Genomic DNA, 16,739 nt, shown 5'->3' on the forward strand with positions numbered 1-16,739 from the left:
GTCCAGTGAGAACGACTTGTGATTTCAGCCTCACTCACATCTTGGGACTGCAGCTTGGCACGCCTGCCAACCTAAGCATCACGTGGTAGCCAGGGAGTGCATTGCAAATTCCAGGCGAAACATAAATCTTGCTTAGCAGTTAATTGATTAATTTACTGATCAATCGAAATACTAGCGGAAACAAGTTGGTAAATAATTGAAAAAAAATATATACTGTTGGAATATTTATAGTTTTTAATAATTTATTACTATAATAAATAAATATATGTAATATATTGGGGCGACAGGACAAGAGGATTTGTCCCTACCCAGTTATATCTATCTTTCTAGAGCATCTCGTCCCAGCTCATCTCATGCAGCGTTCACATTTGGTCAAATTCAAAATCTTGAGCAGCAAGAAATTAATAGGTCTCCTCCTTGATTTCCCCTTAGTCAAACATCTTTCTTATCAGTAGTTAGCTAGCTTTCGCACACCAAGAACCAGGATATGAATACAGGGCAGGGGGGATATATGTATCCCGTAATGGACTGATTCCAATATCTTTTTTAATCCGAAAATTTACTAACATTAACAGATATTTAATGAATAATCCGATTATTTATTTGGATTGGATAGAGTAATAGTTCAATGAAAAGTACGCATCAACTAGAAAATGGCGACATTAGTGTTGGCTTGATGATTACAGTCATAGACCTTGATCACCAGGACATTGCTGAGGTAAGCATAGCCATAATCATGCATTAACCAGGGTCAAACTATTCAAACACCAAAACCTACCCAACTCTATCGTATTTACACATAATGCAACATCGTGCTAATGGTCAGACTCGGGTCGGGTTTCACCAAAACAAGCTACTTTTATGGAAATAGTAGAACTAGCTGGAGATCCCACTATGAAAAATCATTACGGAGGCCCTACTGAAATACCTTACTTGATAAGTAAGACTCCGTTTGTCCTAATCTTAACTCGAATTGCGTGTTAATTGATGTCTAATAGAACCGGTGCTGCTAACATGACCTTGGACATGGACATCTCAACTGTTCACTATCCGTGAACTTCGCATAGGTCCCACATGTGAATAGTTGTGATGACCTCGTGTCACATGACACAGGATCATTTTCGAATATTTCCTAACAGATAATCACAACAATATAAGAACTGTACTAGTGATATTAAGGTGGCGTTTGAAATTTAGGTTTGATTTTAATTTGACTTTGATTGTGATTTTATAGAGTATTTGGTCAAACTTGCAGACCCACATTCATTTGAGAATATTGTAATTATGGAGTTGTATTAAAATGGAGTGGTGTAAATATTTATGGGTGTGACCCATTATTTTGACTTTAATGAGTGTAATTTGTTTTGTTATGGGTAGAGTTAAAATCAAAATCACGATTTTAAAATTAAATCCAAATTTCAAATGGGGCCTAAGAAAATCATTTATATCTTGCCATCGCTTCAAGGATACCATCGGATCCAATCCGACTCAGGTCCCTCTAGTCAAAAACATCAAACAAACAGAAACCAACATGCTTCGAACGATTCGGTGCTTTGAAGCGAACCGTATTACTAGTATCGGCCCAAGCCCGACCCAAGTCCGAATTCCCATTAAAAAGGGAAATAAAATGTAGAGTTCCATCGCATCGCTCAGGGCCCTACCGGGGTCCCCCATAGTCCACGAAGAAAAGTCGAGAGGCTACTACCGGTCCGAGCGTGAGATTGATGGCGAGATGGTGGTGGGGTGGCGGCTCATTTTGTCCGACTCCATGTCCATGGACCTTCCGTGAAGCTGCTCCCTCTCTCTCTCTCTCTCTCTCTCTCTCTCTCTCTCTCTCACTCACTCTGTCTGATGATTTCCTTCATTAGTATATAAATATCTAGAATTTGCTTTCCCACCAGTCAATTACCCCCGGCCTCCCCCGTATGATTCTGTAAGCAGAGTATATTCTCCACTCCCCTTCTCTCTCTCTCTCTCTAGCTCGAGGTATATCGGCTTTCCTCCTATCCTGGTCCGCATCTTTTTTTTTTTTTTTCCCGATGATCTGTTCTTCATCTTTTTCATTCCTTGATCCTTATTTGATTACTATATGGGCTTCTTGAGGACTAGTCCTTTCTTGCTTTGAGCTTGTTCGTCTCTGTCGAGGATTCATTTCTTCATGGGTTCTTGAATTCCTATTCGTTTGTTGTCTCGTCTATGTTCTTGAATCACATGGTCGGTTGCAGTTGTTGATAATCTTGAAGGGTTCCTCAGGCTTTCTTTTTCTCTTTGTTTGCTTTCCCCCCAAGATTTGTGGAGCAGATTTGTCCCGTCAAGCTTAGGTTTTTATATGGACTCCCTGCTGACAGAGCCTTCCAATTTCCTGGCTGACTTGAAATTCAGCCACGGATCGATTTCGATCCCTCCGACTAAGAATCTGGTGAATGGGTTCAAACGCCGTGGTGGGTTCTCGAACCCGGTCAATGATCCCTCGCCGCCTTCGAGCACTAGCTCGGAGGTGGAGTCTCCCGAAGACAGCGATTCCTCCACTTCCAATTCGATTCTCAAGTTCATAAGCGAGATCCTCATGGAGGAGGATTTGGAGGAGAAGCCCTGTATGTTGCAGGACTGCTTAGCCCTCCAAGCGGCCGAAAAATCTTTCTATGATGTGCTCAATCAGGAATATGTCCCTTCGTTCGATTGCCGCCAACCTGTTTCAGATCAAATTGCCGATAACCCGACCCTCTCTTCCCCTCAAGAGAGCAGCTCTGATAGCAGTAACACCAACTCCTGTAGTTGCTCTGTTAACGGCTCGATCGGGGCCATTCAAGCTCCTGAGTCAGGAAACCTTGTGGCTCCCTGTGTTCATCTTACTGATTCTCTTATTAGTACCTTTAGGCTTCTTGATTCATACAGCAGCAGTGACGGGTTTGGGAAAAACATATTCGTCGACCGATCGATGACCTTTGGTAGTGCCAGGGAAGCCATTTCCAAGGGAGGTCAAAACTCTGTGAGTGGCTCTAAGGGAAAGAAAAGCCACGGCAGGGAGGAGGGTGATTTTCCGCAAGAAGGGAGGAGCAACAAGCAATCAGCGGTTTTCGTTGAAGAGCCCGAGCAGTTGGAATTGTTTGACGAGGTCTTGCTCTGTCAACCTGGGAGAAACGAGCAAAAGTGTCCCCTGTTCGATGATTGTGAGGATGAGCTGAGTAGAAAATCGAGCCCAAACGGGCCAACAAAAGGGTCTAATGGGAGATCGGGAACTCGTCGAAAGAAAAACAGCGCCAAGGGAGAAGTAATTGATCTTTGGACTCTTTTGACGCTATGTGCGCAAGCTGTGGCGACTAATGATCACAGGAGTTCAATGGGACTGATTAAGCAAATCAGGCAGCATTCTTCTCCTTATGGTGACGGGAATCAGAGACTGGCCCATTACTTCGTAAACGGCCTCGAGGCCCGTTTGGCTGGAACAGAAACTCCTTCCTACTTGGCCACCGCGGGGAAGGGAACGTCGGCAGCTGATCTACTCAAGGCTTACCAGTTCTATGTCCAGGCCTGCCCCTTCAAGAGAATGTCAAACTTCTTTGCCAATCGGACCATCATGAAGAAGGCAGAGAAAGCAACAACGCTTCACATAATCGACTTTGGGATCCTCTATGGGTTCCAGTGGCCCTGTCTCATCCAGCGTATCTCGATGAGGCGTGGCGGGCCGCCAAAGATCCGGATGACGGGTATCGAGCTGCCCCAGCCTGGATTTAGGCCTACAGAGCGGGTTGAGGAGACGGGTCGCAGGCTGGCTAAGTACTGTGAGCGGTTCGGTGTCGAGTTCGAGTACCACACAATAGCAAAAAAGTGGGAGACGATCCAATTGGAGGACCTGATGATTGACAGGGACGACTTCACTGTGGTCAACTGCCTCTACAGGTTAAGGAACCTTCCCGATGAGTCTGTGGTCATGAACAGCCCAAGGGACATGGTCCTGAAGCTAATAAGGAAGATCGAACCCGACCTGTTTGTTCACGGGGTTGTTAACGGCACGTACAATGCCCCATTCTTCCTCACCAGGTTCAGGGAGGCTCTGTTCCACTTCTCGTCCCTGTTCGACATGTTTGATGTGGGGCAGGATGACAGGGAGAATGAACAGAGGATGATGTTTGAACGGGAGGTATTCGCCCGAGACGCGATGAATGTTATCGCTTGTGAGGGAGTAGCTCGGGTCGAGAGGCCCGAGACATACAAGCAGTGGCAGGTGAGGAACATCCGGGCAGGGTTTAGGCAGATCCCACTGTGCGAGAATATCTTCAACAAGGTGAAGAACTTCGTCGGGTTGGAGTACCATAAAGACTTCATAGTCGATCAAGACGGGCACTGGATGCTTCAGGGGTGGAAGGGCAGAGTTATCTATGCTGTGTCTTGTTGGGTGCCTGCTGAGGAGGCTTCTTCGTAGGATTACTTGTTTGTGGCCTATTTTCATCTGCAGAAGTATTTATGTGCAAAGATATATAGTTAAGGTTGCTGCCAGTGATTGATGCAGCGTAGGTGTATTATTAGCTGGTTTGATTACTGTATTGTTTAAATGCAATGATTATTTTGTTTATATAAGTTTCTGCTCCAATGTCATATGAGTGTTAAGACATGAGATTTGATGTTGAATTACACTTGATTTTTTATGAAGACCCGCTAGGAATCTGAGAGTAAAAAACTGCGGATACCTTGATCTTCAATCGAACCTTAAAACCAGCTCTTTGTTATTCGAGCGAGTCTCAAATCTTCAATTCGTTGCGAGAACGGAACCAAAATGTACATAAAAATGGAAATTGCGAAGAATATCATACCACTGAATAGAGCATTTGCTTTCAGAATAAATCGCAACACAAGGCAATGGGTAGTTCGTGATCTAACACAACAATTTCTTCACTATGACCGAAAAGAAACAACAAAAAGATGAAATGGTCACCTCTCGGTTAGTATAATTAAGTGCCTCTATGACGATATAACATTACAAACTCATAAAATTACATAAAAAAATTTAGCATCAACTGACTGCTAATATCTAAAATCGCAAGGCCCCCAAAATAGCTAAAGTAGCCACTTATCCTTTATTTTGTTGACCCTTTGGTGGTCTCAGAACGCTCCAGTCGAGCTTATCCCGCTTCGATTGCTTGCGGGAGCTTCTACTGTTAGACGGCGACGAACTTTGATCGCTTTGCCCATTTCTCGGAGATTTGTTTGGGTATTGTGCTTCTCCTAAAACTTCGGACTGCTTCCTCTTAAGGTCCCCATCAGCTTCGTTATTGGTCCTTTTATCAATGTCTGAGCAGTCAGCTCCCCCCATAGACGATCCATTCTCCCTGCAATAATAATATACAAAAGCGTCTAAAGATTGCTCGCATTGTGCATGTACAGATCAAACCCCCAAAAATTCTAGAGAAGATAACCCAAAGAAGAATATATGATTCAGATTTGTCTACCTGAAAGACGCAACCTGAGCATTAAATGAAGTTGCTGTGGCATCGGTTTGATGAAGATTTTCAGCCTCTTCAATGATTTTCTAAGAATACAGCACTTTGACATTTAGCAGGAAAATCCAACAGGAGAGAACAATAGCTAGACTGTATAACCACTTGGCCACAATACTCACATCTATCGCAGGATTAAAACTTTGAAAAGACATCCGCCCTTTAATTGCTCCAGGATGAGGATCCCCTTCCATTATGACTACACTGCATCAGACATTCAAGGACAGACTGTATTACAGTGAAGCAGAAACATTAGGTAACATCATACAGCCAACAGGTACTAAATGAAACCAAAAAAGCTGCTCCCCAGATTTTCAAGTAATTGATAAGGAGAGGTAAGATATATGGCAGCATAAGAAGCTGGATCTGATCTCCCCAGCCTCACAAGCAACCTGCTAACTGGTGCGAGCAAATTCTGGTTTATACATCTGTCTGTCACTTAGGCCTCATCTGATCCGACAGATAACTCACATTACTGAAAGTTTGATATTTCATACTATAGTACTTCTGCAACACTAATCCCAAGGTAGAGCAAAGCACATCACAAGAGCATGAGTACCGCAAAAGCCCCATAAGCAAGATCACTGGGACGTGATTAGCCTAAGAACACCTTAAAAGTTGAAAAAGAGATCGGCCCCTAGGAAATTATTCAACCGACGTCCATAACTACGCCGCAAACCGATACACAAAGTGACTTCATATAGATTACATATACCAAATTGACGAGTTTAATCAATGCAATATGCTGCATAGATGCTATATAAAAATGTCGACTGTTTACAATATCACCTCTTTATTCACGAATATGAATCCAATAGCATGATCAGACACTGCAATTTCCGACATATGAATCCAATAAGACACTGCATGCCAAAAAACTTTTTCTCGACTAAACATAATCATGTTACGCCAACATACCACTTTCGACTAACGGTACTAGGAGAGAAGAAACTCCCATCAGGTTTCACTTCTTCTTCTTCCTTCCTAGGCTTCTCCTCCCTCTGAGCTGCTCTTTGCATGAACTGCCCCATCAAGAAAAAGAGCAACAGAGAGCAAAAGGCCATTATTACGACGCAGCGAGGCAAACTAGACAGCTAAACTCTAAAGATGGATTCTTTCCGACAAAAAAGCAATACCCATATGAAATTGACGAACACCCAGATGCAAACTCATGCTGTTCTATTACCTTCAGGTTCTTCAGAGTGCTGGAGAGCTCCCTCTTCGCCATGTCTATCTAACCCTACACTGGCTCTCAGTCGAACTAGACAAACTACGACTGAGCACCAGCCTCTCAATTGAATTTATCGCAGAGAAAGCAAGAGGGAATAGATAGAGAGAGTGTGTGTGTGCGCTCAGAGCAACAACGGCGGCCTCTCCGGCGAGGGAAAGGCAGAGAAGATCACTGGGAAACTCCAGCGAGGGTTCGAAGATGGAGAAGGCGCAGGAAGTGGGGGAGTAAATGAAATGACCGATATGCCCTTATTCCCGTTTATTCTACTGTGGGCCTGCAAGTCTGAGATATGAGCCCACCCGAAAGTTGATTGAACGAATGAAAATGTCGACACTTATCCGAAAAAAAGGACCGTGACCCGATCTTTAATACTCAGTCATGAAAATGAAGATCGTCAATCAATCAATCAACCAACCAACCAAGTAGGATTGCAACGAATGCAAAGCCCAAAGCTCGTCTTACAGCAAAAATGTTGCATCCCTAATAGCCAATTTATCCCCTAGAACTCATTCAACCATTCTAAACGATGAATCTCTATGATTTCAACCATAAGCAATCCCATGAACAGACAGCAGCAACCTGGTCAACGTTTACACGAACTGAGCAGCAGAAATATATACTAGAAATATGAAGATAGGGACTAAGGAATTACTTCCCTGACTATCACGTATTGGCCCCGGACCCTGTGCAATGATTTCAAGTACAGCTGCAGCATTGATATTTACTCACTTGCTATGTGGGATTAGGTCAAATGGAAGTGTTAGATCCTGAATCATTTCGATAACTGCATAATCCAACATAGCGTCGAAATCATTTCTCTGCTGCCATCTATTGGTTTATTTTTTATTATTATTATTATTATTATTATTATTAATTATTAGTAGGTCTTTTAATTTCTTCTACGCTGTTTAGTGAGTTCGAATCAGTCACCGGGAACAAGTCTCTCACTGTTGAGATTGCCTGCAGGGAGTCAGTTTATATCGGAGATCCAGTTGTCTAGAGAGATATTGTTTGATCCGATACGGTGTGCACAATGTGAGGAGTCTGATCATCGTTTATACTTAACAACAGAGTAAAAATTGAGCTCTCTTGACTTCTTTGTATTCTGCAGCCTCGGCGAATTCCATTTAAAACTTCAGGAACATCCATTACAAACTAGGCATGCTGCTTCGGGAGAAATCAAGAATCCATATTGGTTATGGACTTTGTGAAGTTTCGATCACTTGGCCCATCTTTCAAGACATAGTATGTTTTTTCCCCCACTTTGTATTGGCAATGACCTGAGATCCAAATCGACTAAACCAGCATGCCGACTGTTCGGTCGATACGTGCTAGTACATAGAGGTGCAAGAGCATAGATTTAAAACTTGTCGGAGGACACGTTTGGAACGTCACTTTTACATTTTCTAGAATTCCCAACCAATTCTATCCCCAAAATGAATTCACGAACAACCCTTCTGGATACTATGTTGTGTTTGGTCTTAGAATTGACTAGAGTCGAGTTTTGGTTTTAATTGATCTGTAATGATGGTGTTGTTGAATTATAAGAAAAAATGTGAAAAAGTAACGAATAGTTGAGAGAAAATAATGACTGTGTTGTTGAATTGTGGAAAAAGTAATAAATAATTGAGAGAATCTGCAATAATATCATGGCAGATAAGGATTTTGCCATAATATATATGTTCCCTTATAAGACTCTAACCAAATGAAAATTCAAAGTATCAATCTTGTACTTGTTTGCGGATTTTGACAGACTAGAGAAGGCAGTTTTCAATTTTCAGTTTTCTGGAGTACTTCTTTTCGGTCCAAACCATATGGATTCTCTGAGGTAATGTCTTGCGTACAAGAACTTCATGACAATAAAAAGAGAAACAAGCAATTACAAAACAATTATATGAAAATGAATTACGATCTTTAATAACAATATGGAAATTACAAATGGAATATTAAAAGATAACATACTCAAAACAAAGTTACAGAGGATGACCTACTCTGCTCTCCATCAACAGAGATGGTTTAGGCTTTGAAACACCTTAACTCAAGCTCACCCAAGTTCAACAATTTGGAAGAATTGTAGTCATGTTGAGATGCTCGAAAGCAAATGCCGTGGGATGGTGACAACCTTCCCGAACAAGGACTGGTGGAGTCGTGATCATGTCGTTGAGAAATACTCCTTCCGCCACAGACTTTGAACCTAAATCGTTAAGGGATAAGCCATACTGCTACAAGTTCAATTATCTAAATACCCTACTCCTAAGATAAGAGGGAGGATGCTCTCGAGCTAAGCTAAGCTATAATATGTCGATGGTTGTGTGTTGAGTTGTTGTTTTTGTCCCAGGAGATCAGTTGATATTTATAGGCCTCCAAGCTCCCCTGGTTGTTATGCTGGTTGCTCTGAGGTGGAGATCGTAGGCAGAATGACTGAAGCGAACTTCCTTGCTAATTAAGGAAAGTCTTTGTGTGCTATCCACTCCAAGTAAATCCGTAGGTAACTATCTGGATTGTGTCTTTTACGCATATTTTCCACGTGATCTTATTCTTGAGGGTCGCGTCTTCACTTTTATCCACGCGGAATTCTCGCCAAACCGTTTTTCTCCTACTCAGAATGATTTAGCCGAATGTGCCATTCGGTCATCTTTCACTCGTGAGTGATTCAACCGAGCATATCATTCGGTCCATATTCCAAAACACAGCGTATCATCTTTCTACGTTGGACGATAAGGAGAATTTGAGTAATGAACTTATTGGTTTTTGTAAACAAGTCCTTGACCTTTATCTTATTTATGCCAGTAACTCCGAATGTACTGACCCTGGCTATTAAATTCATGCCATGTGGTGTAAAACTAATTTCGTGCTGGTGACAACACCTTATTTAAAATTTCCAAAAATGTTAGTAGTACAGTGGCGCACGCTCTTGCTTGTTGACCTAGAGGTCACTGGTCGTCTCGTCACGAAAAGTTGTTGGTTGTCTGTGTGAGAGCACGGAATTTCCTAATGCTAATCCCCGGCCCACCACGCTCCGCTCTAGGTGTTTTAACGGCGGATAACCCCCACATTGATTTTTCGGGTTTTGAACCCGTGACCTGCAAAACTTTCCTTAGCTCTGATACCATCTTACCATGAAAAGCTAGTTGTTCGTGTGAGGGCACATAATTCCCTAATACTAATCCCCGGCTGCAATGAATATTAATAATGCGTGAACCATTGAAAAAAGAACGTGTGGATTTTGTGAAATATTCAATTGAATGGTCTTCTGTTTGTCTTTTTTTCTAAAAAAAAAGAACAACAAAGAAATTGAATGGTCTTCTCCTCAGTATAAATCATCACTCTCAGTGTCTCATCAGTAGCAGCACGAAAATTCACGAGATGACCGAGGATGGATTCTTTCATGTTTCCTGCATTCTCGCCATTGTGTTTCTGTCAATCAACAGCATAGTATGCAGCGTCCAGGGTGATGACAGGAAGGCAAGTATTGGACCGACCCTTCAGGGTTATGACCGCATTTGATACAGTATTTTTCACGTTTACCTTCGGTTTTGTTTCGTAAGTGTGACTGAGTTTTTGTCGACTCGGTAGGTCTATATTGTGCACATGGGTTGCTTTCCGATTGAAACATCGGGAATCTATTCCCTGACTTCTCATCAGCTCAGTTCAGGAAGTATTCGGGGATGAGAGGTAATTATCATTATTTTCCAGGGCACTATTTTCCCTGAGAGCGCTTTTTTTTTTTTTTTTTTTTTGTAGGATCGATTTTTCATCAGCTTGAAATTAATAACCTCTTTCTCTGCCTGGCAGCTCTGCTTCCTCTTCAATTATCAGAAGCTACGAGAGGAGTTTCAATGGTTTTGCTGCTAAACTAACAGAAGCTAGCCAGTGAGTATTCCAATACCATATTTTTTTCCACATAATTTTATGATTACACTACATTTATGTATTTCTTCTATTGTCTATGTGATGCGTTTCAGGCAAGGACGGAGTATTCTCAGCGTTTCCTTTACCATGTCCAGACCACAAAATCATGGGACTACATCGGAGCGTGGAGGGTAACACTATTATTGGAGTCATCGATTCCGGCGCTTATCCTCATTCGGAATCCTTCAGCGACAAAGGCTTTGGGCCCCCTCCTAAAAAATGGAAGGGCTCCTGCAGTGGCGGCACCAACTTCACTTGCAACAAGTAATTATATCCCGGGATTTCACACTGCAATAGAACAATTTTTCTTCTATATTTTTGGTTACAGATAACACTCTGTATACGTCTGCCCTGATTCCTGAATTTCCACCCCAGAAAGCTCATTGGAGCACGGTATTATGTATCTAATGAGGACACTGCAGTTGACGGTTATGGCCATGGGACCCACTGTGCCTCAACGGCTGCTGGCAATGAGGTGAAGGGGCCAGCTTCTTTGGACTAGCTAATGGAACAGCCTGAGGAGGCGTCCCATCCTCTAGGATCGCCATCTACAAGGGATGTGATTTACAGGGTCATTGTGAAGGAGGTGAAATTTTGGAAGCCTTTGATGATGCGATCGCAGATGGAGTGGACATCATCACAGTTTCTATAGGATGGACGAGTCCTTTTCCTTTTTGACAAAGACGTCATCGCAACAGGATCCTTCCATGCAACGTCGAAGAGTATCCTGGTGACTCATTCTGGGGGAAATCGGGGGCCCTGCCAGAAACAGTGAGTAGCGTTGCCCCCTTGGATCCTCACTGTCAGGGCTAACTCGATAGACCGGAAGTTCATCAGTAAGCTTGTCCTCGGCGATGGAACGGTTCTAAGAGTACACAATCCTGACTCTTCACCCCTCTCCTTTCTCAATAAACTGTATTAGTATGTTAAAAGTTATTTCCTAGCATGTTTTCACTATACAAACAACTCCGGCAAAGGGCAATCAAACATTTTGGTCGGATTCTCTCTGCTCGCCTGCATATTGTGATGATGGATCTATTGAGGGGGACAACCACCCTCAAGATATGTTCCTTGTTTTCACCTCCGACCGTTGAAATTCTGGGTGCTCCCTCTGTCTGCTATTTTGTTGGTAATTATTCATTCAACAGGGCATTGTATTGAATTCATTCCCATCCGGTCTGATCTGAATAATTCCGCTGTCATGTTTGGGAAGCAGGTTTCGAGCTCTTGTGACGAAGCCTTAGTTAGGTTAGTGTTGCTGCCCCTATAAGCACGCATGCAGTTCTAGATGTACTATTAAAAGAATGTCTTCCCTAGCCTCTGCTCCGGGAGACACATATTTCTGCAAAGAAAGTTTTTGAGATCAGAGAAGTTGTTCTCCTTTTCTGTACTGTTATTGCAGAGCCTGCAAGGCAGGCTGTTTAGATATGTGGAAAGTTTACGGGAAAATTGTAATCTGCGAAGGGTATTGGTGGCCTCCAGATGCAGCAGTTTGCAATGCAAGCAGGATCATCCTGAAGACCAAGTATCCCGATACTGCTCAGATTTTGCCACTTCCCGCCATGGCTCTAGACAACTCCACCTTTGAAAAACTCGTGTCCTACCTCAGTTCCATGAGGTGGCTGATTTTGTGAACGTTCTCACGTCCTTTTAAATCATTTCCTTTCTCATAAGCTGACGGAATTATCTCTGAACGGTGTTGAGCAGAGATCCTCAAGGACGGATATTGACAAGCGAAGCTGTTCCAAATCCTGATTCTCCTGTGACTGCTTCCTTCTCTTCACGCGGACCAAACGTGATCACTCCCGATATAATGAAGGTTTGCTTAATTTTCCGAGCGATATTAAGTTTCATAACTTGTAGCAACCTTCGTATATATTATACCATAATTTATGCCTCGAGCATGTCTTGCAGCCTGATATTAGTCGACCCGGCATAGGTATTTTGGCTGCATTTCCTCCACGTGCGTCACCATCAGAACCAGTTGGGGATGATATGAGCGTGAAATTCAACATTCAATCTGAGACCTCGATGGTGTCTCCCATGGTTGCCGGTGCAGCAGCATACGTAAAAGCATTTCGTCTCGACTGGTCGCCCTCTGCCATTAACTTGGCCCTAATGACAACCGATACTCTCCCTCACCCTTCTTTGTAGCAATAAACATCAGTCCTGAAATGCAAATGTCTGGTACCCTTTCTGCTTGTGTTTGTGTAGCTTCGAAAAATTTTCTTACGGGAGGCCTTTCAGGATTTGAATTTTCTTACGGTTCAGGACAAATCAATCCTGCGAAAGCCGTTGATCCAGGCTTAGTTTATGAAATCACCAAGGCTGACTATGTAAACTTACTGTGCAGCTCGGGCTTTGATATAAGACGCATAGATAGCAACAGTACTTGCCCCAAGGGAGCGAAGAACATCACACAGGCAGAGCTCAACTACCCTTCTCTGACTTTTAAAGCACCGGTCTCAAAGCCCTTCAAGTTGGCCCTCGACAGGACCATCATGAATGTTGGGCCTCCTAGCTCGACCTATAAGGCTAAAGCTGTTAGCTCTTCCAACATTAACATCACTGTAGTTCCCGTGGTCATTTTCTTCAAATCCATCTCCGAGAAGAAAACTTTCACTATAGAGATTTCGTCGAGTGGGTTGAGATCCGGGACACAGTTGTCTGAAGAGGTGGTTTTTTCTGACGGTGTGCACAGCGTGAGGAGTCCGACCATTGTGTATGTTACAGAATAAGAGAGTAAGGATATATATTTAACTTCTTTTTTATGTTTCTGATCAGTGTGAGGAGTCCGGACCAAGACGTACATAATTATCAGTCAATTGAAAGTGTCTCTTCGGAGAACTTTTTCAGCAGCGTTCCGCTCTTCCAAGACATTTTCCTCGTCAAGTCTGCAGAGTTCTTTTCTTTTTTCATTTTTTCTTTTCCTCATTTCAGAACTGACTGATGGATATATCGTTGCTACTGTGGAAACTGCTCCATGGGCTGTCTGGACAAGGTGAAAGAGGTTGGGAAAATCATGATCTGTGCAGACAGCGAAGGAGCCTCCGGGGCTTGAATTTTCGGTGCACTTGGAAACATCCTGAAAACTGCAGACTTTATGCTGCTTTCGTCCATCCAATTCCCGCTCTGTCTTCGAAAGACTCAGAATGAAAAAGTGGTGGCCTACTACAGTTTTAGAAACTACTTGAATTCGGAAATATTATCGCGTTCCTTTTCATATCTGTCGGACCTTTTGCATCAACATTAAAGTTAATTGATGTCGTTCACTGAAAACCCCAAGGAACAACAATACGCAGCGAAACTGCCAAATGGTGCATCCCCTATTGATGCTTCCTTCTCTTCAGCGAGAACCCAACAGTGAAATGGATAGAATTTTAGATGATATATGGATGCTCCACTATATATGTAGCCAATGCGCAGAAATCCAAGTCGAGGAAGCCGGCTCACCAACTGGTCAGTTCATTCGTACACGTACCTAGGAGGCACGGGAGCATTGATTTATGAATGGTAGATTCGCACTCAAAGAGCTTAATTGCTCTCCGTAGCAGAATGTCCATCGATCTATCAAGCTTAACGGCATTATTGGCTTGAAACTCAAAAGATTTCCAGGAGCAGGTGCAGCAACACGTAATCATCTGTTTTCGTTAGTTAATGCCCATAGAAATAGAAATTGCAGGTAATTATCTGTGAGATCGTATACTTTACAGAACTTTGCAGTAATGATTTTTTGAAGAAGAAATATTCCTACTAAAAGCTATGATATATAATTTGGAGTCAACAATAGCATGCGGTGCCCAGGATGAAGATACATTAGCTTGATGTTTATTCTTCGCTTGGAGCACAACTGAGGTTTTCCTCAAACTAGGCAGGCCTACATTGTGTTCATGGGTTCCCTTTCAATGGAAATATCAGGAACTTATTCCCCGACTTCTCATCACCTTAGTTTTTTGCAGGAAGTTGTTGGGGACGAGACGTAAAGATCCGATATTAGTTTCCGGGAAACCATTCTCCTTGGCCAGGAACGTTTTTCCTTTCCTACTTCCTTTGCACGTTCAGTCAGGTTTCCATCAGCTTGAATTGGCCTCTGTCTCCGCCTCACAGCTCCGTTTCTCTGCTTCCATCCTCAGAAGCTACACGAGGAGCTTCTATGGTCTTGCCCCTAATCTAAGTATTCCTATATATATATATATGTGTTGTAGAGACGATCGAGCTTTCGTTGGTGCTTCCATTTATGTTATGCATAGGGGGAATTGCGAACTTTGCTAGACTCAGCTGTTGAGTCATCTAGACAAACAATTAATTAAATGTCCTGCCTAAATGTAGAAATAAATATATTTCGTGCCAATCTTCTTTTGATAAAATGTTGACGCGGTTATTGTAACTCAGAACATGATTCATTTTGCCTCTATACACATATACGTCATTAATCACATCGAGTTTACTTTCGATAAGTAACAACTAATCAAAATACTTATAAGTGAGAATTTATAAACTCGTTGCGGTGTCAGTTTTTCACTTTCAGACATTTCGATTGGATGTTACACAGTTAAGTGTTTGAGTAATACTTATCGAATATTTGCCACTAAAGATTGCCTCGCCCATAGAATTGCGCATGGAGGATGATTATTATATGGACTGTATTGTCAGCTTAATTAATTCCATGGTGGCAGTACCCGGGCAGCTGAACATACTCGGACACGTACGTACGGATGTCCACTTCCTTCGTCATCCACCCCCCGTCATGGGTGACAACTCCGGTCGATGGGGGTCCTGGCGGGGCTATATATATATATATATAAATAATTAAGCAGCAGTCCCTATTGGTTGAAGATTTTCTGTACTTGGACAATTTGGATCTACACAATCTAAAAATCATATATGATGGGCCTACAAATAGGACCACCCAAAATCGAGTCCAGTAAGGGGCAAAAGGCCCATATCTCATAGCCCAAAAATAATGGGTGACGGGAACAGTTAAATAAGGAGGTCAAATTCAAAAATCAAAATCCGAGTAACATCCTTTAACAGAAAAATGGACCCCTTGTTCCATTTCATTTCATGAACGGTGAGACAGATATAACAGGTAGGGGGGGAGAGGAGTGGAATAGAGAAGATAGGTATATATATATATTAGTTGTGGAGCCCGTGCGTTACACGAATTATAACCCGATTTATAACAGTATTCAATAAACACTATCAAGATCTTATCAAGAAATAGTCATCCAATTTTGAAATTAAAAGTTTGTAATTTATTGAATATTATATAACTAACAATATCTCATCTAAAAATTAGAAAAATATTATATTCTATTTGAATCATACCTAAATATAAAAAATCATTTTTATTTAAATTAATATAAAATTTAAAAACCTCAAAAATCAATAGAGAATTCCATTCAGTAATCTTAAAGTTCTAAAGTTATCTAGCAACTCGTTGCACTAAAGAGAACATGATCTTTTTCTTACTAACTTTATTATCAAAAAATATGTGTTCTAAATTGTTGAAAGAATATACAATTAATAACATTATGCTATTAAATATATAAGACTAATGGTAATTTAATTTTATGAATAAGATAAGGAAAAAAAGATACGTAAAAGAAGAAAAATAAATGTAAGTCTCGAAATATCCAACATTTATCAAGATTATGCATAAATAATTTTAAAAGAAAAATTTTAACCGAGGTAAGATGAATTTTCATATTCAATATAGTCGAGATTCATATAGTGTTATATCGTATTTTGTGTTACTATATAGACAAACTTGGAGAATCCAAAAATTCTACAAAAATTAATATATGTGTGTAAGGAAAAGCAAAAAATAGAAAAGAACCATCTCCCAAATTCTCATATTCTACTAAATTCTCTTGATTAATCAATAAATTCAATTAACCTAATATATCTAATTTCATTTCACAATAGAATAGAGCATTCAATATAACTGTCCGAGATATTTCATCGAGTCAGGCCTTAGTGATGCACATGGTCTCGATCTCTTGCGACCCTATCAGTTTCGAGTACAGAACCAGATTATAACAATATAATAGCATAACTATACCGGGCATTGGTGCTGATGGGTTTCTCTCCCTAGGGGA

At 41.6% G+C, this 16,739-nt stretch overlaps 2 protein-coding genes and 1 pseudogene across 2 annotated transcripts; 2 read left to right on the plus strand and 1 right to left on the minus strand.

The window, feature by feature from the left end:
* The first annotated feature begins 1,830 nt into the window (after positions 1-1,830).
* On the plus strand, positions 1,831-4,650 carry LOC116199452 (scarecrow-like protein 33). Its single transcript, XM_031529799.1, has 2 exons — positions 1,831-1,986; positions 2,289-4,650. The coding sequence occupies exon 2, from the start codon at positions 2,330-2,332 to the stop codon at positions 4,421-4,423; it is 2,094 nt and encodes a 697-aa protein (XP_031385659.1). The 5' UTR covers positions 1,831-1,986; positions 2,289-2,329; the 3' UTR covers positions 4,424-4,650.
* Positions 4,651-4,805: 155 nt separating this feature from the next.
* LOC116199453 (M-phase phosphoprotein 6) lies at positions 4,806-6,947 on the minus strand. Its single transcript, XM_031529800.1, has 5 exons — positions 6,682-6,947; positions 6,414-6,517; positions 5,618-5,699; positions 5,448-5,527; positions 4,806-5,327 (listed from the first exon to the last, which is right to left on the minus strand). The coding sequence occupies exons 1-5, from the start codon at positions 6,721-6,723 to the stop codon at positions 5,069-5,071; spliced, it is 567 nt and encodes a 188-aa protein (XP_031385660.1). The 5' UTR covers positions 6,724-6,947; the 3' UTR covers positions 4,806-5,068.
* A 3,145-nt stretch (positions 6,948-10,092) lies between these two features.
* LOC116200629 lies at positions 10,093-13,376 on the plus strand (annotated as a pseudogene).
* Positions 13,377-16,739: the final 3,363 nt, after the last annotated feature.

This window comes from Punica granatum, chromosome 3, assembly GCF_007655135.1.
Source record: "Punica granatum isolate Tunisia-2019 chromosome 3, ASM765513v2, whole genome shotgun sequence".
Taxonomy (NCBI): Eukaryota; Viridiplantae; Streptophyta; class Magnoliopsida; order Myrtales; family Lythraceae; genus Punica; species Punica granatum.